The 24,217-nt window shown below is 45.2% G+C and overlaps 1 protein-coding gene across 1 annotated transcript; it reads left to right on the top strand.

The window, feature by feature from the left end:
- The first annotated feature begins 2,733 nt into the window (after positions 1 to 2,733).
- LOC135374855 (histone-lysine N-methyltransferase PRDM9-like) lies at positions 2,734 to 9,635 on the top strand. The gene is made up of 9 exons (XM_064607782.1): positions 2,734 to 2,863; positions 3,071 to 3,145; positions 3,208 to 3,242; positions 4,266 to 4,335; positions 4,388 to 4,510; positions 5,740 to 5,816; positions 6,661 to 6,828; positions 7,152 to 7,431; positions 8,972 to 9,635. Exons 1-9 carry the CDS (start codon positions 2,734 to 2,736, stop codon positions 9,607 to 9,609), a joined length of 1,596 nt encoding a protein of 531 aa, XP_064463852.1. The 3' UTR covers positions 9,610 to 9,635.
- The last annotated feature ends 14,582 nt before the right edge of the window (positions 9,636 to 24,217 follow it).

Below are 24,217 nucleotides of genomic sequence, written 5' to 3'. Positions count from 1 at the left end.
AGAGTCAGTGGTGGGACCAGAGCGTCAAACCGAAACACTTTTTGGTTTGTTTCGGGTTCCGTTCCAACTCCGGAGTTCACAGATATCGGTTCGATTTACCGGTTCGGAACCATTTCGAGGTTCTAATATGCTGCAAATTATAGGTATCCACTAAAGATGATACGAGATCTCTACGCTTGTTTTGGGGACTTATTCCTGCATTTCGACCAACAGGACCTCCTTTCATCCCATCCCAGAGCAAAGTGCCCCACCGAGAGCTTGCAAGGGAACCAGTTGCGGGAACAATACAGTGAGCACATGAATACTGAGGTATCTTGGACTTGACAAGTGGGAATATGTTTAGCATTAACCTCGCTTCTCGAGATTACAACAAAAACTATGTATGAGCACACTGCATTCTATATGGCTGATGATGCGTGATGTCAAAATGACGTGTCTCTATTGTCGCCAGGACGTTGCAAGGCAGGGCGTGAGGGCGAAAGAGTGCAGTAAATACCCAGTTGCTTTGGAGCGATCATTTACTTTGCTACGATAACAATTTTCTGAAAACGTTCACCGTCGGCAGTGTATCGCGATGCATTTTAAAAAAGTGGGACTCGTATAACTGGTTATTGCCCCTTTAACCCAAGAACATTCGCGTTACTCTTCGAACTAGGCAGTAGTAATCATAGATCGAGACGTTGCCCCTTAAAAGGAACTCATTAATAGTTAAGTTACTGTGAGGGATGTAACCAAAATAATAACGAAGTCCTGAAATGTAACGTGCAGTTACAGAGTTACCTTAAAAAAAAAGAAAAAGAACGAGCGACTTCAGAGTTCCTTCGGACACAAAACAGCACTACACAGGTGCAGCATGCATGAGCAGTTGAATTAGACGTTGAGTTACCTGCGGAGAAGTGCAACACGCTTAGATCGTTTTCGTTTATGTCCAACAATTTGAACGCTTTGCATTTTACTCCCTGTGGCCGCACAACAGTTCAGCTTCATTTTAACGGCAGCGGTTCCTACTTCCGTTTGTAGAATACTGTCACTGATTGAATATCACGTTTTGTGGCATAAAATGCCCTGAAAGAACCCGAGAGAAAGCAAGAAAATATGTGGCTGTGAGTGAAAAGCGAATTAAAAGTAACTTGGAACCTAGTTTAAGTTACGTTGACAAAGTTACTTGAAAAAAAAAGAAAAGCCGAGTTCCTCTTAAAGTTACCACGGCGGAAAAGCACCGAGTTAAGTTACAAGTTACCAAACAAGGAAGTTAGTTCCCTATAACTCTGGTAGTAATAAACTCTTCGCGGCACCCTCGGGATGGAAAAATGGACCAGACTCCCACTCAAGTGGGACACTTGTACACTAGGTGTAAACAAAACGGGATATTGTGGTTGTTAGAACATATACGGGGTGTCGTTTTTTAAATTTTGTTACAGGTTTTTTATATATTTGCTGTGAGAGCGGCAAAGATGTCATTGCAAGTGGGCGTCCAGTCAAGAGCAGCACAACATTTTGCCCCAATACTGTAGGTAGTACTGTAGGTAATAATATTGTTAGTACAGACAACACACAAGTACTTATAAGCCACCTCGCAGAACGGCGTCGACTATCGGCAGTTCTCACGGCAGATAGTTTTTGTACTATCGATAGTCTGACAGCGGTTCGACTATCCATTGCGACGACAGTACTGTCTGCGTCGCTACTTTCTACTCAATAGTTTCGCATAGCATTCGAATGCGCGCAAGAACGAACACATAACGTAGTTGACAAGCAAAAGCGGAATCTGAACGAAGGTTCTACTTCACCTTCAAGCCCAAAATACTCTCTTCTTCTTAACCGTCGGGAGCCCCACACATGATCCACAATCCGTCCGCACAGATAAGCCCGTCCCGTTGACAATGAGTTCTGACGTTCTACAGAGAATGGGCATTGGAGCCAGTCGATACACGGAAGACCTATCAATTCACTGTCTCGCGTGTAACTTATGCATTCACACGCAGCGTGTCAGCGTCGTATAGTTTCTCTCACGAGTATTTAAAAGCAAACAACCTGTCTTTCAAACAGCTCAAGACACAGCGCTCGTTTCCACTTCAGCTGGGCGGCGGACATATCGCGATGACAATGTCGGTAGCTCCACCTTTAAGAGATTAGAGTGGTATCAGTAAACAACTCGGAAACAACAAAATAAAAGTTTCATCTCACATACTGCTCTAACGTTATTCCAACGTGAAATATTCTTCCTCGTCTGCGGTCTACTGTCACCAAATGTTCAGCCCAGCACTCCACTTGCTCACTCAGCTACTCAGCTCATCAGGCATGCTCTTGAGTGGGTTTTAGCCAGGGTAGGGCAACGGGTGTTCAAAACTGCATCAAAATACTTTATTGTTGTATAACTCAGGGGCAATGAGCATAACTGACAATCCTGCGCGTTCACGAACTCCGACCAGGGAATATCGAAACCGGAACTAAACGAGCGCAAGTGTCGTCTGCTGACCGCTGGACTTGTTTTGCATCCGCTTGCTGAAGCGCAAAACAAATCTTTTCTAGCCCTCTTATTAAGCTACCGGATGGCTTATTAAAATGATACGAACATTTAAAAAAATGTATTTCGCGCGCTGACTGGGCTTGTTTTCCTTTTTATTTAAATTTATTGCTTAGCAGACGAGCGCCGGAGTGTAGCTTGCAGACTTACGGCTTACGGCATATATTGTCTTTCCCTGGCAATAGTTCTCGCCAAAGAAGAAAATTATGCCGTCCGATGAGGATTTTAGAAGCATTCGATGTTATTTTTCGGCGAAGGAATGGTCTCAGCTATCGGATTTCTGCAAAGTCCGCTACAAAAACGTCAAGGAGAACTATGAAGTGTTGACACAACTTGGTAAGCAGCGAGCTCGAGTAATGTTTTTTGCATAATAAAGGAATATAGACATACTTAGGGAGACCTGGTTTCGCCAACACGCGTTAACATCTGAACTGTGATTACACTTCCATACCCTTGTAGTCAGTTGTGAACCAAAAGCAGGAAGAGATGAAACGTTTCTTGCATCGCCTTCAAGTACTTGACAAGACTTTCTCTCCCCCGCAGGATTCAAGTACCCAACACCAGAATTTATGACCCGGAAACCTGCCAAAGATAGATTGATGCAAATTTCCTTTCAAGGTATAATAAAAGCATTCATAAATACTATCAGGATAATTTCAACATTAAAATTTTCTTTGCAGTGAACCCAACAGCAGTTGATGTCGTACGGACAAAGGTATGCATCTGTAAATTTTGAACAAAAACAATTTTGAAATTAATTATATCTCGCACACATATGCTGCACACGACATTTTTCTCTGAGGGTATGAGCCAATACTAGCAAGCCACGACAAGCCAAGAGCTATGCTTCACTCAGTGATTTCCCCACAAATTCACTGCTGGGGGGGGGGGGGGGAGCTTTCAAAGGGGGGGGGGGTATGCTTGGTGAAGGTTCCACTTACGGAATTTTTCTTAGACACCGAAAGTATCGTGGCACAATTCGTTACATATCTGCACAGCTTTCCCGTTTTATTTGTACCTGTTATTATATGTTAGAACACAGTACATTAGAATACAGATTCATTATGAACGGCTTTTCAACATTAATGCATAATCACACGTCCGACAAAGAAAAAGGACCAGCACCTTGTCTCACGAAGTTCAATGAACACCTAGCAACTGAAAACCTTAGACGAAAAAACCAGGATACTTCGCTCGATTGAGTTGGGCGCGAATGGTTCTTGATGATCCACATTGAGTTTGCGTGCCCGCACGCATTTTTGCTCGTATATGAGCGCAATACATGCATTGGACAGTCGCTTTCAAATTATTTTGGAAGAAATGCACGGTACGATCAACTGCATGGCTGTGGTCCTACAGGCAAAGTTTGACAGCACAGGATGTAATTCCCTGCGCCGGACTCACTACCAGTACGTGTTGGTGGCCGAGCTGGGTGGGGTCTCCTGAGAAATTACAGGGGGGGGGGGGGTTGCAAAAATGCAAGGAGGGTGTAGGGAAATCCCTGGCTACTGGAAATCCCTACAGCCCCCCCCCCCCCGAGGGGGTATTCCTCCACACATCCTGTAGGGAAATCCCTGGCTTCAATATTATTAAAGGGCCGCTCCTAATAAAAAGTGATATTTCGTATTACAAGATGACGCTACCGTATTAGAAGTGATAGAGAGATTGTCTTGAAACGGCTGAAGAGAATGCGATTTTTTAGCATTATGTCACGTGACATCTGATCTAACCCTGCCAGGTGGAGCAGAAGACGGTTAACCCTAAAGAAAGGGTAACCCCTCGTCGGACCTGCACTCTACAAATAGACGGTAAGTTATTATTAGATCTTATCAATTTCAAACGATACTGTGTCTATCGAAGATGTAGCATCCTCAGAGTCGAGTTCCAGCGAAGGAAGGTACCCAAAGAGAAACCGAAAGCAGGTTAGTTACAAAGAAGATGACGACGAAGAAGAAGTACATGTAGAGGACGACGACTATCTCTGTAAGTGTCTGCTATTATTTTTCTTTGTTTATACTATACTATGGTAAGCTAGAAGAACCATATCACCATAACTATAGCAATATGGAGCTGGCTTCCGTCATCTTTATTATTCAAGCGCTGTCTGCCCCCCCCCCCACCCGCACACCTCCTAGCGCGTGCGTGCGTGCGGGGAGGGGGCGCCCCCAGACCCCTCAATTTGCCAAACTTACCTTAACCCAACCTAACCTAACCTAACCCAACCCAACCTAACCTAATCTAACCTATCCCAACCCAACCTAACCTAACCTAACCTAACCCAACCTAACCTAACTTAACCTGACCTACCCTAACTAAAGAAACGCTTACCTGGCATAACACAAGGCTTATACCTTTCGCAAGATTACGCATCCGATGTCGTTAGGCTTAGCGTGGCGGTGTTTCTCATGCTGTAGATAAGTGCTTTAGATGGTGTTATTGAAATACATATAAAAAAGGGACCACATAATTTTATAATTGTGATATCTTCGGCCTCGGTACATGACCTTCTTTCACTTTTTTTAAAGCTGCTATAGTACACTGTTATATAGTACAGCTGCTCCCAGAGTGTCGGACCGAACCGGAACCGAAACGGAAAAACCGGAGTTAACCATAATTTTTAGCTGGAACTCAACCGGAACTGAACCGTAATTATCGCCATGTTGGAGCCGAGCCAGAACCGAACAGATATAAAAACTTCGGTAACCGGTTCGGGATACCGGTTCGGGTTGGGTTGGTGTGTGGTGGACTGGGATGTGGGGATTCGAACGGTCTGCCTGCCTAGATTGGCGGCACGCTGCTCGAGGAAGGGATGAAAGGGGATCCTGTTGGTCGAAAAACGAAAATAAATGCATAAAAAACTAAACTAAGAGATCTTGTATCACTTTTAGTGGCTACCTATAATTTTGTAGCATATGTTAGAACCTCGAACCGGTTGCGAACCAGTTTACAGCCTCTGAACCGGTTGATCGAACCGATATATGTGAACTCCGGAGCTGAAAAGGAACCGAACCTTTATGACCGAACCCGAAACAAACCGAAAAAAATGTTTCGGTTCGACGCTCTGGTTACTCCCACTGCTATAGTACAGCCTAGAGTCACTAAATAGCTTCTACTAAATAGTCTAAATAACTCTAGTACAGTCAAAGTGGGTCCCAGTATCTTGTTTTGTCCAGATCTCGTATGTGATGAGTCGATAATTGATTCCCGTTTAGACTGCGAAGATTGTGGTGACATTCATCTGGGGGACTGTCCAATACATGGGCCTCTCAAACATATCCAAGACAAGCCGGTAAGCGTCCCACACAGAAAGAAGCAAGGTTGACACAAAAGTCGTGCCGAGAAAAGTCAAAAAAGAAAAAGAGAAAATGCGTGGAACTTGGCTCATTTAACGGGATATCTAAATCTAATCAATAATAACAGAATAATTGGTTGCAAAGTGTACACGCACGATCCCTTGCATTAGTACTAGACGAGTGGTGATTATACCATTATTTCTTACCGCAGTTTAACTCAGATGTAGTACGTAATTTCTCGCGGGCTCATATGTTACATCGATTTGAACGAAATAGAACAGTAACTCTTGATAAATAGTCAAATATTTATCAGTGCTCACTACGGTATCAAGATATGCCGACGTCTAGTCTGGCAGTCGGTATTTCCTTGTCTATACTAACACCGCGAATAGACCTCTACCAGAGAAACGTCGTCATGACGTCGGTAGACAGACTGAAACTGAGACAAATCGGGAGGAAATGGCAGTCTTCCCCGAATGGGCACTTGTTTGCTGCCTCCTATTAAGAAAAGAAGAAGAAGAAGAGAGCTAGAGAGAGAGAGAGAAAAAAAAAAGAACAAAGTCGGACTGAAGGTCGCGTCCCTCTCAGGGACCTCTCAAGACCGTGACTTTTGTGCGCGACCCTGTTCTTCCTAGCTTCGAGCGTAGTACAACTCTACCAAACCGGTGGCGCTGCCAAACACTATGACGTCACTTGTTTACAAATAGGTTCAAGTCTATTAGAAGCAGAAAAAACTAGACGATGTAGTAAATTTGGATCGCCTACGCTAACAAGTCGAATAAACGTTTCGTTGACTAACGAACTGGACAAACGCTTTGTGACATATACCTCTTACCGCAGGTACCCGTGGGTACATCCTGCCGAGCGGATCTGACACTTCCGGAGGGCCTCGTCCTGGGCAGGTCTTCCATCTCGGGGGCACAACGTGGTGTCTACACCATGGTGGGGCTTGCCAAGCGCACGTGCTTCGGGCCCTATGAGGGTGTTGTCGTCGAGGACATCAACAAGGCATTACCGCATTAGTCTTTGTTATGTTGCCAAATGCAATTCAGCAAGCAAATGGTACATGAGATAATTGAAATCGTGTGCTTAGTTAGCCATGCGGGTACATATTAGGAACGATCACACAAAATATTTGCTGCGCGAGATGCTACTAGAGCGATATGTAATATACGAGAGGGCCATACGTCGCGAAGGGATCTCAATGGGGGGAAGGAAGAAAAAGGTCATTGTGTACATGTGTTATTACATGTGGCATGATAAAAATGATGGCGATGCATTACTTTGTTGAATGAATATCAACTAAGAAAAATAATCCGTTCTATCATCAGGGTACCGGTTACACGTGGGAGGTTCGCAGCCGTGGCCAGCGCTACCTGGTGGATGCTCGCCCTCTGTCGGTGTCCAACTGGATGCGTTACATCAACTGCGCCAATTCGGAGGCTGAACAGAACCTCGTAGCCTTCCAGTACAAGGGTTCCATCTACTACAGAACCTACAAGAACATTCCACCAGGCACGGAGCTGCTCGTCTGGTACGGAGCGCAGTTTGCCAGGGAACTGGGAATCGTCACTTCTAAGACACAGGATGTAGTCAATGAAGAAGGCAAGGGTAAGAGTTATGAAAAAAAAAAAAAGAGAAGAAAAGATTGAGTGGGAAATATCACGATCGCGCAAAACATCCTTCCCTCCAAAACAAGGGAAGGAGGGTCACATTCATGTGCGGCCGCAGAGCGCGACCTACTAGCAGCATGTGCAATGTCCAAGGGACCATGTCATAATCGGACACTCCTATGAGAAGCCTGTCCGCACGATCCGCTAGGGGCGCTACTCACCGGCACGCGAGATCTGCATCACGATTGGACGATGGAAATTCTGAACGCGCAGAAGCGTAGGTACGACTGCCGTAGCAGACGACAGCAATAGCTCCTATGAAAACCCCAGTTTGGTAATCAACCCCATGATGATGGTAATAAACCTCAGAATGAAACATCTTCCGTGGAATATCCACCGCTTGTACAGAAATACTAAAATAAGCTGACGTAAAAAGTATCGTAGAAGTTGAGGAAGCAATAACTGGGACGCTGACTAGCGCCACCACTAGATTCCAAGTGCGGCGCTGGGAAGGGGTGCCGTGACATGGTCGTCATAATTAGGTCGTTATAAGTAGGTCGGGCCTGGGAGAATCGTTCCTCGTAATCTTGGCAATCTCGTATACCCGTAATTAGGGAGTGACTTTCTCGGGTTAAACCCGATTCCGCCCGGTTATTCCCCCCCCGAACTGACCTCCGACCAATTCGGGTTAAACCCGATTTCTCCCCGAATTCCAGTCACTATGAAATCCTCAAGTGACGTTCCCACTGAAGACGAACAAAGGTCGCCACGTGTAACACATGTAAGAATATGGGTCACTTACTTTCCAAGCAATACACCCAGGTGTGTCAACACTGTCTATGCCTTCGGTGATTACCGCTGGAGGGTCACAATTTCGCAAAAACAACAACAAAAGAACAAAAAAGAGAGATCAGAAAATGACTTAATAGACAAGAGGAGAAACAAAAACACCCGATAACACCCGAAGGCACAATTATTGAACATTGAACACAATTGTCGCCCGATTTCTCCCCGAATTACAGATTTAAAAATAGCGCCCGATTTTTACCCCCCGAATCTGAGAAAGGCATTTAACCCGAAAAAGTCACTCCCTACGTATAATTGAACCTCTGTATGCAATAAGGGGATAAGTCCAAAAATCGCAAGCCGAGAAAAGGGGCCTGATCTGATTGTCCGTCCCATTGACACACATGCATTTCCCGTTTTTCACCATGCTGTAGCGGGCCAGCAAATCACAACAAGGTCCCAAACTTTCATTCACAGGTGCATACTGGTATGTAGATGTCATCCCAGCAAAAATAGTAATAAGGGGATAAGTTGACTTATCCCCTTATTGCATACAGAGGTTCAATTGGTCAAATAAATGCTCCGAAACGACCGCGGCTGTTGAGGGGCGTCGAATAGATCGGTAAAGTACTGCAAGTATACTTGCAGCGGGCACGTTAGCAGAGTTGTCAGATGGGATAATGGGATGGGAATATATTGGGATTAGATATATAGCTATCGTACTGGCGTTAACGCTTACATTCTTTTTCCAGGTAACAAAGAGGAGTGTAAAGAGAGTAGTGTCTTTAAGTGTACCCTGTGTGGCAGTGTGTTTGCATCCGAAGAGTACCTCAAGAAGCACCACAAGGCCAAGCACATTCGTAGGGGAGGAAGATATCGGTGTACCTTCTGCGACTATTCCAGTGATTATATAGGTAATGTTAAAAAGCACGAGACAACTCATACGGGAGAGAAGCTATATGTATGTTCAGTGTGTTTTAAGGGATTCACACAGAACTCTGCCTTGGAGAGACATTCAAGGACAGTTCACGAAGGACAGAGGAATCACGAGTGTTCCACATGTGGTCTTACATTTCAAGAGAAATGTGTTCTACAGAAACACGAGAGAATTCATTCGGATGAAAGACCTTATGTATGTGAACACTGCGGAAAGACATTCGCAGTAAAGGGTACTCTATCCAGACACCTTCTCATCCACACAGGCAAAAAACCCTATTCCTGCATTCATTGCGGGAAAAGCTTCAATCAATGTGGTAATTTGAAAAGACACACAGCGAGTGTTCATACCAAAGACTTTCCTCATAGATGTCGCTCGTGTCACGAGGGATTTCGTCATCCCAACGAGCTTAGAAGACACATGCAGAAGAAACATCTTGCCTACGAAGAATGACCTCCTTTACGCATCATATGTTCAATAAACGAGTGTATGCGCGGTACTGAGAATAAGCTCCACCTTTATATTATTTTTCTTGGGGGGGAGGGGGAATCCTATAATAAAGTGATGTTATTTGAAGCGACGTATTTATATGGTTGGGAGTCTTGGGGACTTGGAAGGAACAAGTCCTTCGCGCCTACTCTTGATGATCGAAGCATACTGGCGGACGCTGTTCATGATTCCCAAAGTTCGACGAAGGAGTCATTGCCTTAGCCATCCTCCCGCTGTTATGGCACCGTACGACACAACAGTAACAGACCTCTACCCGAAAAACGTCATCATGACGTTGGTACACAGACTGCATGAAACCGAAACAGATCGGAAGGAGAGGGATGGGTTCCACGAATGGACACTTGTTGGCTGCCTCCTTCTGAAAGAAAAGTAGGACCGAAGGTTGTGTCCCTTTCAGGGACCACCCTAATCCCCTCAAGGCTGTGGCGTTCGGGCGCGCCCTTGTTCACCCCCTAGCTTCAAACGTAGTTCAACTCTACCAAATTGGTGGCGCTGTCGAACACTATGACGTCATTTGTTTACAAAAATGGAGAGGCCTACTTGCATCAGGATTACGGTTTCGTTTTTTTAGTTTCATTTCGGAAAAACGGCCAGCACTTCGATCCGTCCTACCACTTGCTATCAGCTGTGTGTACGAGGCGGGAGCGACCGCGTGTCGTAGCATTCCGACAGTAGGGGTCAGTATGGCGCTGCAGTCGCCCTCCTCAAACTTTAGCGAAACAGCCCTATAAACGCATTGGTAGTTGTACTATCACTTTTCTGCCCCTGCGAGTCTAGTGTGATGGAATCAAAAACAGCATAATTACCTATAAGATGTCGATATCTGTTTTTTTTTTACAGGTATTGATACATATATAGTTGAATGTCGGTAAAATATCGACACCTGTCTCGCAGGTCTTTAGGGCCGTTTTCAACATGTCTATCGTTATTCTGATTCAGTTATCGTTTTGATCGGTGTTGCGGTTCCGATATATTTGCACCTGTAATGGAAAGACGTTAGAGACCTCCTACACAAGAATGTTTCGGGTGTAGGAAAAGTCCTCTCCAGAAAAAATGTCACTGGAGCAATCCGCCCCGCAAGAAAAGTATCAAGAATAGTAGTTTTTGTCAAACGGCCCAGCAGTACGGAGTCCCTCAACCGCATGGTGAACTGTCAGAAACAAGCCTAAACTGACCTAGGACCCGGTTCTAACCTGGGTTTACGCTTCGGGACTTAAAAACAACTAAATACAACGGTCCTTGTACGCAAGTACTATAAAGTTCTTCTAACACCTAATATCCTTTTAACTTTTGATAACGTCTTCTCTGTTAGCACCGATTGCTCACTCATGGTCTGTTCATTCTCCACAGTGAGCGCGAACGAGCATGCTCATGAGTGAGATTTAACCAGTGTATGGCCACACGAAACCGAAAACGAAATAAAAAAAAATTTTGTTATTGCATAACGATGACTCCGATTCATATTCGTAGTGGTATTCCGATAATGCAAACGAAAGCGACAACAGTTTCACACTATAATCACGGTCCATTGAGTATCAAAGTCCAGAGTCCAGAGTATCAAAGGACCGTGCTATAATACAACGCGGCTGGCTTCTATCACTCCCTGAATTGATTTTATGTGGAAGAGTAATATACAACCGGATCAAGATATGCGGCCCACAGCTTCCAGCCAGGGATATCGAAAGCGAAACTAACGCCCACCAGTGTCGTCTGATAGCCGCTGGATTTGTTTTGCATCCGCTAGCAGAGACAAATGTACAACTAAGGCACAACACAATCACTTTTTGGTCCTCTCGTTGAGCTATTGGATAGCTGAACAAAAAGTTGCGAGCATTAATATCAATGTATTTCGGGCGTTGACTAATCTTGTTTGATTTTGCGTCTTAGCAGACGAGTCGAAGTCTAGATCGCAGACGTACGACGAACTCTCGCTTTGCCGTGGCAATCTTTCTTACCAAAGCAAAAAAAAAAAAAATAATAATAATGTCGACGAAAATGATTAATTGAGATATGCGGCCCACAGTTTCCAACCAAGGATATCGAAACCAAAACTAACGCGCACAAGTGTCGTCTGCTAACCGCTGGATTTGTTTTGCATTCGCTAGCAGACACAAATTCACAAGTGAGGCACAACACAAGTACTTTTCGGTCCTCTCGTTGAGCTACTGCATAGCTGAACAAAAAGTTACGAGCATTAATATCAATGTATTTCGGGCGTTGACTAATGTTATTTGATTTTGCTTCTTAGTTGACGAGTCGAAGTGTACCTCGCAGACGTACGACGAACTCTCGCTTTGCCGTGGCAATCTTTCTTGCCAAAGCAAAAAAGAAAAAAAAAGATGTCGACGAAACTTATTAATCGAGATATGCGGCCCACAGTTTCCAACCAAGGATATCGAAACCAAAACTAACGCGCACAAGTGTCGTCTGCTAACCGCTGGATTTGTTTTGCATCCGCTAACAGAAACAAATACACAAGTGAGGCACAACACAAGTACTTTTCGGTCCTCTCGTTGAGCTACTGCATAGCTGAACAAAAAGTTATGAGCATTAATATCAATGTATTTCGGGCGTTGACTAATGTTGTTTGATTTTGCTTCTTAGCAGACGAGTCGAAGTGTACCTCGCAGACGTACGACAAACTCTCGCGGTGCAGTGGCAATCTTTCTTGCCAAAGCAAAAAAAAAAAAAAAAAAAAAGATATCGACGAAACTTATTAATCGAGATATGCGGCCCACAGTTTCCAACCAAGGATATCGAAACCAAAACTAACGCGCACAAGTGTCGTCTGCTAACCGCTGGATTTGCTTTGCATCCGCTAACAGAAACAAATACACAAGTGAGGCACAACACAGGTCCTCTCGTTGAGCTACTGGATAGCTGAACAAAAAACCTACACGAGCTTTAATATCAATGTATTTCGCGCGTTCACTAATTTTGTTGGATTTTACTTCCTAGCAGACGAGTTGAAGTGTAGCTCGCAGACGTTACTGCGAAATCTTGCTTTGCCGTGGCAATCTTTCTTGCCAAAGAAGAAAATTATCGAAGAAACTTATTAATCGTGATATGCGGCCTACAGTTTACAGCCAAGGACATCCGAAACCGAAACCAACGCGCACAAGTGTCGTCTGCTAACCGCTGAACTTGTTTTGCATCCGCTAGCAGAAACAAATACACAAGTGAGGCACAACACAAGTACTTTTTGATCCTCTCCTTGAGCTACTGTATAGCTGGACAAGAAGTTACGAGCTTTAATATCAATGTATTTCGCGCGTTGACTAAGCGTGTTTGATTTTATTTCTTAGCAGACGAGTCGAAGTGTAGCTCGCAGACATACGGCGAACTCTCGCTTTGCCGTGGCAATCTATCTTGTCAAAAATAGAAAATTATGCCGTCCGATGAGGATTTTCGAAGCATTCGAGGTTATTTTTCGGCGAAGGAATGGTCTGAACTGCCTGACTTCTGCAAAGTCCGCTACAAAAACGTCAAAGAGAACTACGAAGCCTTGACGCGGCTTGGTAAGTGGGACCGCGTTTGGACACTCAACTTTTTCACAGTCCCGCAAACCGTTGACTTGCACGTTAAGACAAAATGGTCAACTTGATAAATTTGTTGAATAAAAATATTACGCTATTTTTTTTTGTCAGTATTTAACCGGAGACAAGCGTTTTACATTTGACCGCTGCGCAGCAATCGCCAAAAGTCTCTTCTGAAAATCTCTTAAAATTGTTCGAAAACTTTTCCCGTTCTTGCATCGGAATAAAATATCTGACATCCTCTCCCTCTAGGATTGAAATATCCCACGCCAGAATTTATGACCCGCATACCTGCCAAACATGCACCGATGGAAATTATCTTTCCAGGTATAATGAAATCCTTCATTATTTAGGATTACTATAATTTCAACGTTCCATTCTCCTTTGCAGTGAACACACCTGCAGCTGATAAACGTAAAAAGGTATTCAATTGTAAATCTTTCTTGGAAGGCAAGAGTTTATCTCATCTTATAATATGATATTTATTTATTTAGGTATTTATTTCATCTTATAATATGCTACCAAACGCGTAACAAATTTTAAAATGATTTCAAACGCTGGAGAGAGCGTGATTTGTGGCATATGTCAGGTGACTTTTGTTCTTCCCTGCCAGCTAAAGCGGAAGGCAGTTAAGCCTAAAGAGAGAAACGCTCTTCGGCGCACTTGCACTCTGCAAATAGACGGTAGGATGTTACATAGTAGATCATTCACGTGTTGCATGAAATCTTATCAGTTCCAAACGATACTGGATCTATTAAAGATGTAGCGCCGTCAGAGTCGAGTTCCAGCGCTGGAAGGTACCCCAAGAGAAACCGGAAACAAGTCAGCTACAAAGAAGACGAGGACGAGGAAGTAGTACATGCGGAGGACGACACCTATCTCTGTAAGTTTGTACTTTGTTTTATAATACGATAATCGTAGCACGATTACGTCATTGACTCAGAGGAATGGGATGTAGTTCCGGCCGTATCGGGACCAATGGCTTTCTTAAAGAAAAAAGAATAAAAACAAAGATCAAACGCTTTTACGTGAAAGGGGAGCTAATTAATAACGAAATTAAGCAGGAATGACCCTCGTATATTGCGTGAAACGAATAATAATAGAACTTTATCGCCCGTTTCTTGAAGGCGATATGCCATCTTTATGATGATAATGGAGGTAGAAGGGAAAAACATATTTTATTTGTGAAGTGTTTCTAGGGTGCCTTGTGATTTGTTGATACCGGACGGGTGAAGAGCGTTGAACTTGTATATGAGATAGGACTCCCTATCACGTCTGTCACGTGTGGATCTAAACCCGGTTTCTAGAATATATAGTTTAATGTTGTCAAAATTGTGACCAGGAACGTTAAAGTGTTCGGCGACTGCTTTGGGGAGTTTGTTGGACGTGTCGGTTCTGTGTCCGGTAAGGCGGTTGTTCATTTGTTGGCCGGTTTCACCAATGTATTGCATAGAGCAGTTGCCGCATTCAATGCAGTATATGACATTGGAGCTTGTGCATGTGAATGCATGGTTAACGGGGTGGGTGTAATTGCTCGCAGTGCTTTTGATGGAGTTAGCGTGTTGAACGTGCTTGCATGTTTTGCAGCGCGGGAGATTGCAGGGTCGTGTTCCCGTGTACGGGGTGCTTGTTTTGCTGATTTTGGCATTGACCAAGGAGTCTGCCAGGTTTTTTGCGCGTCGGTATGTCACCTGTATGGGATTTGTGAATATATTGCTAAGTCGGTCATTGCTTTGAAGGAGGGGCTCGTGCTTCTGTAGAATGGCTTTGATGTTTGGAAGTGCGTTGGAATATCTTGTGATGAAGCTTATTTGGCACGCGTCAGGATTTCCCCGGACAAAATGTCCCCGGACGAAACGTCCCCGGACAAAATGTCCCCCGAAAAGGCCCCGGACAAAATGTCCCCAGCTGCCGTCACTCAGCCGTCTGCCAGTCCTCAACTGCGTTCTTGTTCGGCGGATTAAAAAATCAAATTATTCAGATTTTTTCATTTAAATATGATGAATATTGATTAAATCACTGAGTTGATTTCTGTCTTCTAAGACAGATCTTCACCTCATGGCTTCCGTGTGCCACCTCGTAGTAGCGAAATCACTTTTTGAGCACACACAAAGAAGGGCGTCTAGACTTCTAACAGTGCGGCTAACAGTTACTAGCTAATGCAAATGGAGATCTATTTGAAAACTATATATTATGAATTACACCGAATAGTAATAGGAAAAAGAAATAACTGGAAAAGTTCTACGCTCGTGGAATGACCACCCGCCATGTGTAACCAAATTGTTTGCCAGTGTGCCGGAGAGCCACTGAAGGGGTCACGTGACGCTGTTTGCGCTAAAAGTCACTGAAGTATATATTTCAGGCAGTGGTTCATTTCCAGGCTCAGTCTCATCTTCCCCAGCGTCTCCAGTTTTAATTTACTATTCGAATTCAAACATAACATAAGGGAGGTGATTTAAATCTTGATTAATATTCATTACTTAAATCGCGATAAAAATCGGTGATTTAAATCTGGCTGATTTAAATCAATCAACCCTGCATATGATAGCATGAAAAACATTTGTCACATTTGAGGTACCAACGGCTGTGCAACCGGACGGCATCTGGGGACATTTTGTCCGGGGACATTTTCGGGGACGTTTGGTCCGGGGACATTTCGTCCGGGGACCATTTTTTCCGGGGACATTTCGTCCGGGGACGTTTTGTCCGGGGACATTTTGTCCGGATCCCCTAAAGTGAGGTTGTTTAGCCCAATTCAACGACCCTACCTCTCGCAAGGTGGCAAGTTTCGAGTCCGTTATGCTTAGCATTCCCGTGTTTCTCCTGCGCTAAGTGCATCAGATGGGGTTGTTGAAATGCATATAAAAAAAACTTTCTAACAATTTTATAACAACTTTATAACAAAATTTTATAATTCTTACATTTTTAGATTCAGTGTATGACCTTCTTCTACTTGTATGCAATATTACCTTCCTAACGCTGTCACTAACTTTTAAAAACGATTGGTACCAATACGGAACTACACCCGACTTTTCAAACGAATACCGGCGCAGTTCCCACTGCGCAGTTCCAGGCGCTGGAGATAGGGGAGATTTCGATCTCCCAGCCAATGACGGGCTCCACTGAGACAAGCCACAGCTCGCGAAGGAACCGGTTGCGGAAGCATCTCGGTGACCTTGCGGAGTAATACAACACTGAAAACATAGTGCGCACATGAAATGCATCGTTGCGGGCTTTTGGTACCGTTTGATCTGGCTACCTTGGGACTGACAAGTGACAAGACGTTTAGAATTCACCCAATTTCGCGATATTACAGGAGTACAGAGGGCCACAAAAAAAAAAAAAAAAAAAAATGAAATGTGTGAAAGTGTCATTATACCGAATAGCGAGAAAGGTTTTGACGTGTGCAATTTGTTTCCCAGAAAATAACACATAAACGTAGCTCCGCGCCTTCACCTTTAACTCGCCACTCCAGCTATAACGAGGATGAGGAGGTAAGATGCGACGTCACCGATGACGGCATAAGGAGACTCGTTCTGGTTCGCCTGTCAGTGGGGGTCAGCGCCTTGTCCCTTTGCCGCCGTAAACCTGTTTTGCCAGTTCACCCGGAGAATTGGGGATAGAAGGAGCGGCCGAAGCATTACCGAGGCAAGGAGAAAGGCTTTATCAGAACTCCGAACAGCGGAGTAGCAGACAACATTTCTCTAGACCAATCAGCGAGCGTTCTCCTTATAGCGTCAGCGCGAGGTTCCAGGCAAATGACAGGCTGGTACTGCTCTTCACCACCGTTGCGCACGGTCGCTTTTTGCGGCGTATTTTAAATTCAATTTCCGCGATAATTACGACTCTGTGGCGTAAATTACTTCGCATGGTGCATCTTACTGGCCTACTTAACAGTTTTATACGAAGAAAACTGGGTGTTAAAAATGACTTCTGAGCTACTTTAAAACAAAATCAATGTACAAGCGTCCGGCATTTCGAATGGTTGATGGTACGCGACGTTAAAATGACGTGCGGCTATTGTCGCCTGGGTATCGCAAGGAGGGGCGCGAAGGAGTACAGTGAATATTTGGTCGGTTTTCGAGCCATTATTTTGTTTTTTTTGCGACAACAATTTTTGAAAAACGTTCACCGTCAGAAACGTACTCACAACTCATAAAAAAGGTGCACCTTTTATACCTGTTTATTGCCGCTTTAAAGAGTAAGCATAGAACGCGGAGCCGGTAAACGACACAGCTGTCATCCTCTGACAGACCACGCATATAGGGAGAATGCGAAGAACGTCTTGGAAAGTATTTGGGGCCAAATATTCGCAGTTAATCGGGTCGTGGCACCAAAAGTCGACGGGCTGGCTTTGCGCCTACACTCAAAAAAATAAAAAGATAAAAATAAAAATAGAATAACGGGGTAAAACGGGGAGTACACTCTTAAAAATGAACTTCACCGCCTAGCACGCTCTTAGCCAACCATCATCTCGAATGATATCGTTATCTGCCCTGATTTGATGGAAACGCGAGGCGTACGCCTTTTTTGTGACACTTATGCTGGTCATAATTGTCACAGAAAAGCCGTACGCCTCCCGTTTTCAACAAATCAGGTCAGATAACGATATCATTCGAGATGACGGTTGGCTAGGAGCGTGCTATGAGGTGAAGTTCATTTCTAAGAGTGTAATTGCAGCTTCTACACTCTTAAAAATGAACTTCACCACATAGCACGCTCCTAGCCAACCATCATCCCGAGTGACATCGTTCTCTTCCCTGATATGTTGAAAACGGGAGGCGTACGCCTTTTTGTGACAATTAACATTTCTACATAAGTGTCACAAAAAGGCGTACGCCTCCCGTTTTCAACAAATCAGGGGAGAGAACGATGTCACTCGGGATGATGGTTGGCTAGGAGCGTGCTATGTGGTGAAGTTCATTTTTAAGAGTGTACTTCCCTTGACTGCAATTACTCCCCATTTTAGTCCCCTAACCCGACATTTAGTCCCGGCATTTACTCCCCAGGACTGCAAATTGCCACTGAACTTCGCGAATGTTCTCCTGAATGCAATAGTCTACGTAAATATGTGCCCTTGGTCAATTTGATGGCATAAGGCTGTGTAACTCAGCCACCGTAACAATTTTCCAGCCACACAGAGTAAGAAACAGCACTCCTTTCTTCGCAAATTGTGCCCTATGTATGGCGCAAGATTTTATATAACTCGATATATGACGGTTGACGGTTTGCTTCAAAGTATTTTCGTGCATGCACACGAATTATGCACTTGGGACTCCTACAACAGCGCGTGAAATGCAGTCTCCACCCTGTGACATTATTTACTCCCGTGCATTTACCCCCGAAAAGGACTATTTTTGGTGGCAATGCATTTAGTCTCCAAAAGGAGTAAAAGTACTCCTTTTTTTCGTAGAGTGTACGGGTAGGGCTGGTATACCCGCGCCTTACCCAGGAAGAACGAAGTTGAGGGGATATCCGCGGGTATACGAGCACCCGCACTCACTTTTGATCATCACTTCTTGCTACGCAGCAATGACAAGTATCAATATGGTTCCCTTCTGTCTTACTTACTTCGTATACCAATACCCCAGCATCGCTGCGTGAAGTTACGTCATTGTATATACTATCACTGTAAACTGAAAAACACCCTCATGGGTGTAAATGGCTCGTCCTATAACTCACACCACTTTTTACACCGTATTGTCTGGAACACCCTTTTTAGAGGGTGTATTCTGCGTAAAACACCATTTGAAAGGGCGCTTTTCCTCGAAAATGCAGTCTTTTGCACCCTTTATACACCCTTTTAAGAGGGTGTTTAACAATCTTATACCCCCCTAGAAGGGTGTTTAAAAGGTGCAAAAGAGGACATTTTCAGGGAGAAGCACCCTTTCAAAGGATGTTCCACACTGTAAACTGAAAAACACCCTTATGTGTGCAAATGGCTTGTCCTATAACTCACACCACTTTTTACACCGTATAGTCTGGAGCACTCTTTTATATAGTGTATTCTGTGTAAAACACCCTTTAAAAGGGTGCTTTTCCTTGAAAATGCCTTCTTTAAACACCCCTTTAGGAGGGACGTAAAATTGTTAAACACCCTCCTCAAAGGGTGTATTAAGGGTGCAAAAGACGGCATTTTCAACGAAAAGCGCCCCTTCAAAGGGCGTTTTACACAGAATACACCCTCTGAAATGGGTGTTCCAGACCATACGGTGTAAAAAGCGGTGTGAGTTATAGGACAAGCCATTTACGTAGAAAAGGGTGTTTTTAAGTTTACAGTGCAGACCATACGGTGTAAAAAGTGGTGTGAGTTATAGGACAAGCCATTTACACCCATGAGGCTGTTTTTCAGTTTACAGTGTAGACTCCAGTCCCTAAAAAATAGCAAAAAATGAAGCTGATGCGGTTTATTTCGAACACCACCGTACTAGGGACATACGCGTCGACTGGGCATGATGTCTAACTCTCATTTTCATTCTCATTTTACAGCTAACAAAGAAGAACCTAAGGAGAGAGTCTCCAAGTGTACCGTATGCGGCAGTGTGTTTGCGTCCGAAGAGTACCTCAAGAAGCACTACAAAGCCAAGCACTTTCGCAGGGGTGGAAAGCATCGGTGTACCTTCTGCGACTACTCCAGCGATCGCGTGAACGACGTTAAAAAGCACCAGAGAACGCATACGGGAGAAAAACCCTACGTGTGCCCAGCATGCTGCAAGAGATTCGCGTTAAGGAAAGACTTGGAGACGCATTCGAAGACAGTTCACGAAGCACTGAGGAACCACGCGTGTTCCACTTGCGGGCTTACATTTCGACAGAAATGCCATCTACAGGTTCACGAGAGAATTCATTCGGACGAACGACCTTACGTGTGTGAACGCTGTCGAAGGGCGTTCACGCGAGACTGTCACCTGTCCCGACACCTTCTGATCCACACGGGCGAGAAGCCGTATTCCTGCAGTCATTGTGGAAAAAGTTTCAATCGACACAGTCACTTGAAGAGACACCTAGTGACAGTCCACACCAAGGACTTTCCTTATAGATGTCGCTCGTGTCACAAGGCATTTTGTCATCCGGTCGGCCTTAGGAGACACATGCAGAAGGAACATCCTGTCTGCGAGGAATGAACTCGTTGACGCACGCCACCTATGGACACGTTTAATGTACGACGCTATAGGTGATACCGAGCATAAGTTCAGTCTTAAGTTTTGGTGCACCCGAATAAAATAAGTGTTACATTCAAGACATGCTATATGCTGTCACGATCATAACCACAGGGGCAGCATCCAATGTATTGTTCCGTAGACGAAAGCGTACTGGGCAAACGCAATGCATCCCGGACAGGCCCCGGTCGCACGTCACAGCAAACGTCAAGGCACACGTGACCTTAAAGATGGCGGCCAAACCGTATGTAAACAATGCGGTTGTTGTTTCTGTGCAACGTTTGGGATATCTTTTGATCACAGTAGTTATTTTTATCCCATAATCTCTCGCACTAAAACGCACAGTTTTGCACATAAGACCTCGATTGTTGATGACTTCCAAAGATGTGATGACGACCGCGCGTTAAGACTCATTGAGCCGATGCGATGCACTTAAACTAAATGGGCTAAAACTAGAAATGGGCTACCATGTTGCGGAAGAAGCACCGCATAGTTTACGCTGGCAAAATACGTTCATCTCTTGGCTTCATGGCGACGGAAATGTGTCGGGAAGCGGCAAAACGATATGTAAACAAAGTCACACGACCTCAAAATGGCGTTTTCTATGACATGCGACCAGGACAAGATGGCAGTTTTGCCAAAAGCACCCGCTTGAGGGTAGTTACAACAATGGCGGGTTTGTGTCACCTCTGTGGTCATAACACTCGCCGATTTCCCAATGGAACTTCCGTCCGCGGCTCTGTGAGGGGGAAATGACGTACTAAAGGAGTACAGAGGGCCATCAAAAACATTTCAGATTGCGACGTCTGATGAAAGTGTGTGCGTCATTATACCGAGTAGCGCGAAAAGTTTTGTTGTGTGCAATGTGTTTCCCAGAAAAAAAAAAAAAAAATCACATGAACATAGCTCCGCGCGTTCACCCTTAACTCGCCACTCCAGCTATAACGAGGAGGAGGAGGTATGATGACACGTCCCCGATGACGTGATAAGGAGAACTCGTTCTGGTTCGCAGGTCAGTGGGGGTCAGCGCCTTGTCCCTTTGCCACCGTAAACCAGTTTTGCCAGTTTTCCCGGAGAATTGAGGATAGAAGGAGCGGCCGAATCCTTACCGAGCCAGGAGAAAGGCTTTTTCAGAACCCCGAACAGCCGAGTAGCAGACGACAGCGGAGTACCAGACAACATTACTCTAGGCCAAACAGCGAGCGTTCTCCTTATAGCGTCGGCGCGAGGCTCCAGGCAGATCACAGGCTGGTACTGCTCTTCACCACCGTTGCGTAAGGTCGCTTTTTGCGGCGTATTTTAAATTCAATTTCTGCGACAATTATGACTCTGTGGTGTGAATTACTTCTCGTGGTGCATCTTACTGGCCTACTTAACAGTTTTATAGGAAGAAAACTGGGTGTTAAAAATGACTTCGGTGCTACTTTAGGCGCAGGGCGCCCGTACGGCGTCCCTTAATACGGGCCCCATTGCCTCGGCTCAATCATATAGGTGTATGAGGTTTCGCGTCGCTGAATAGCATCATTTACTCAATTTCATTGCCATGTTTTGTGGTAGATATAACAAGGACGATTAGTACAACAGACTACAGCGTGATTTGTGCAAAATAGTTGTAAAGAACGCGAGGGCGGCGCAAGTAACGACAGGAGTAACAACTGCTTCCGGACGTAGCTCCCTTCTGTGTTACGTAACAGACGTAAACGCAAAGACACTTTTGGCACCTGCATAGATCGTCTTGGCCAGGCGAGGTTTGAACCCTAAACAACGTAAATAATGTTAGAAATGTTGTTGACCAGGACGACGAGGCTTATATTGGCGCACTATCAGTCTAGAGTCGTCGTTTTCATACTTTACGTGACGAAGGCTTTTCACAAATAACGGGTTGTGGTGCATGCGTTTTCGTGTTTTATTTACATTCATGCTATATGCATGACCTCGTAAGCTTGTTACGACCAGAGTAGCTAGCCTAGCAGTGTCGCTGACATCTTTCCTGCAGCTGAGCAAGGGATCGGCTGTCGCATGAGGAAGCGCAAGCCTGGAATCATGAAAAGAATTAAGGACCAGTCCCATTATTCGGAAGCAAGCATTATCATGCTACAATTTTCAGAACTGTGGTATCCTCTGTCTAGGAGGTGGCGAGTGCACGGAGCAGTAGACATAGTCGTGGTCTTTAGGACTTCGTATGTCATGTCAGTTAGAAAGGCGAGCTTCGCAAGTGCTGTCGCTTCCCATGTAACGAAGCAGTCCAAAAAGCTGAAGTAGTCCTCGTGGCACCTGCGACGATGTCTTCGGCTGCGAAGTGCCGAAAGCGTACGGTATAGGAAAGCCCGAAGGTTGCAATGGTTCATTCGTGCCTAAATAAATATAAAGGCAAGGATTATGAGGCATTATTATAGGACTATTAGGAGGCAGTCCCGGATCCGTCAACTTCTATCTTAGGATGAATTGGATGGTCGGAGGTCAACCATGAAGCAACTCCTTGGAGACTCGGGTGATACTCAGTCATCGATCCTGCGAGAGCTCTTCCTCTTGCGGCTCCCACAGAAACTTCGCTTGCTACTGGCCGGATCTGACGAGGTCTCCCTCGATAACCTTGCCCAGTTGGTGGACCGCATCGTCGACTACTCCACCCCGTCTGCGGGACAACAACAACTTTATTTTGGCTTTGGAGAGTGGGGAGGTTCATCGCCACAGGCGATACTCTGCGGAACCTTTCACACGGACTAATAGCGTCCTCTATAAACTGCACCGGCGCGCACTGAATGTCCTCGATTAAAGGAGTGCACCCGTTCAGTGCAGCACTGAGTTGCCCCGAACACACACCGAGAAAATCGGCCGAGCGCCAGAGTGCAATCCCAAGAAGCATCGCGACTGCCGGAAGCGGCAAGTAGCCAGGTGTAGCCGGGCAAGCATGCAGCAGACAGCCATCTCAGCATGGCATTCGATCAGTGCCGCTCGCCAGGTGCCGCTCACTACGGGTCGCGCAGCCTACGAGCCACAACGAGCACAGATCACTAGGCGGCGCACGTTAGTATCCACAAGATCCACCAGTGCGGTGCAGTTTCATGTTCGCTAATGCCTCCGCTCAGGGCACCGCCAATGTAGAGCTTTACGCACCCCGGTGGTTTCGGGGCAATTTCGGAGCAAGTTCATCGAGGACGCTATAAGAACATCGCGGCTGTTTCCCCGTCTGATCCTATATACGCTCCTTGTTCCTTGTGAGAACGTAGAACCGCCGGACTTCGAGGTAATGCTGGAAGTGCCTCACAGCGAGTGGACGGCGAGGAGTTCTCGGTTAAAGGTGCTATTATTCTCACCCGACGGATGCTCTCCGGCACCTTGGACTGGAGGGAATGTCGGGGGTGATGACGCAGTCCGTGGAGCGTCCATTGAGACGTCGGGTCACCAGTTTGTAGGAAGCGTGTTTCAGGAAAGAGACTGCATGGGTACAGAATAACCCACGGGAACAACTGGGACTGGACGAAAGCACTGACAAGCTCATAGTAGTTTTGCAATCGATCATAAGACGGAAACTAGCTTCTAAGCCCATATGACACAGTATGTTATACTAGAGTCACAAAATGAGCTTCGCTTCAGAGCATCGACACTGAGGTCCAAGAGAGAGCAGGAGCGCCATCTTGTTTCCGCACCATACCGGTACCATCCCGAGTTGTGGATCAAAGACGGCTAACATAATGCTTCCTGTAGGATAGAAAAGCGTGTATGATTGTTGTGCGATAATCCATGACCAGTGAACCCTCGTTATTATGACCATGGTCGTTCCCGAAAATTTTGGTCATAATGCGGAATTGTCATATTAACGGGGGGATTTGCAGGGGTTTCACAGCATTGTTC

The sequence above is a fragment of the Ornithodoros turicata genome, unplaced genomic scaffold (genome assembly GCF_037126465.1).
Source record: "Ornithodoros turicata isolate Travis unplaced genomic scaffold, ASM3712646v1 ctg00000783.1, whole genome shotgun sequence".
Taxonomy (NCBI): domain Eukaryota; kingdom Metazoa; phylum Arthropoda; class Arachnida; order Ixodida; family Argasidae; genus Ornithodoros; species Ornithodoros turicata.
This window is presented reverse-complemented; position numbering and strand designations above follow the sequence as displayed.

What these genes read in the sequence shown, in the direction of transcription:
- LOC135374855 (XM_064607782.1), top strand. Translation starts at nt 2,734, where the DNA reads ATGCCGTCCGATGAGGATTTTAGAAGCATTCGATGTTATTTTTCGGCG. An exon ending in GATGCAAATTTCCTTTCAAG is followed by an intron (nt 3,146 to 3,207) that starts GTATAATAAAAG and finishes TTTTCTTTGCAG; the next exon opens with TGAACCCAACAGCAGTTGAT. An exon ending in AGAGGACGACGACTATCTCT is followed by an intron (nt 4,511 to 5,739) that starts GTAAGTGTCTGC and finishes ATTCCCGTTTAG; the next exon opens with ACTGCGAAGATTGTGGTGAC.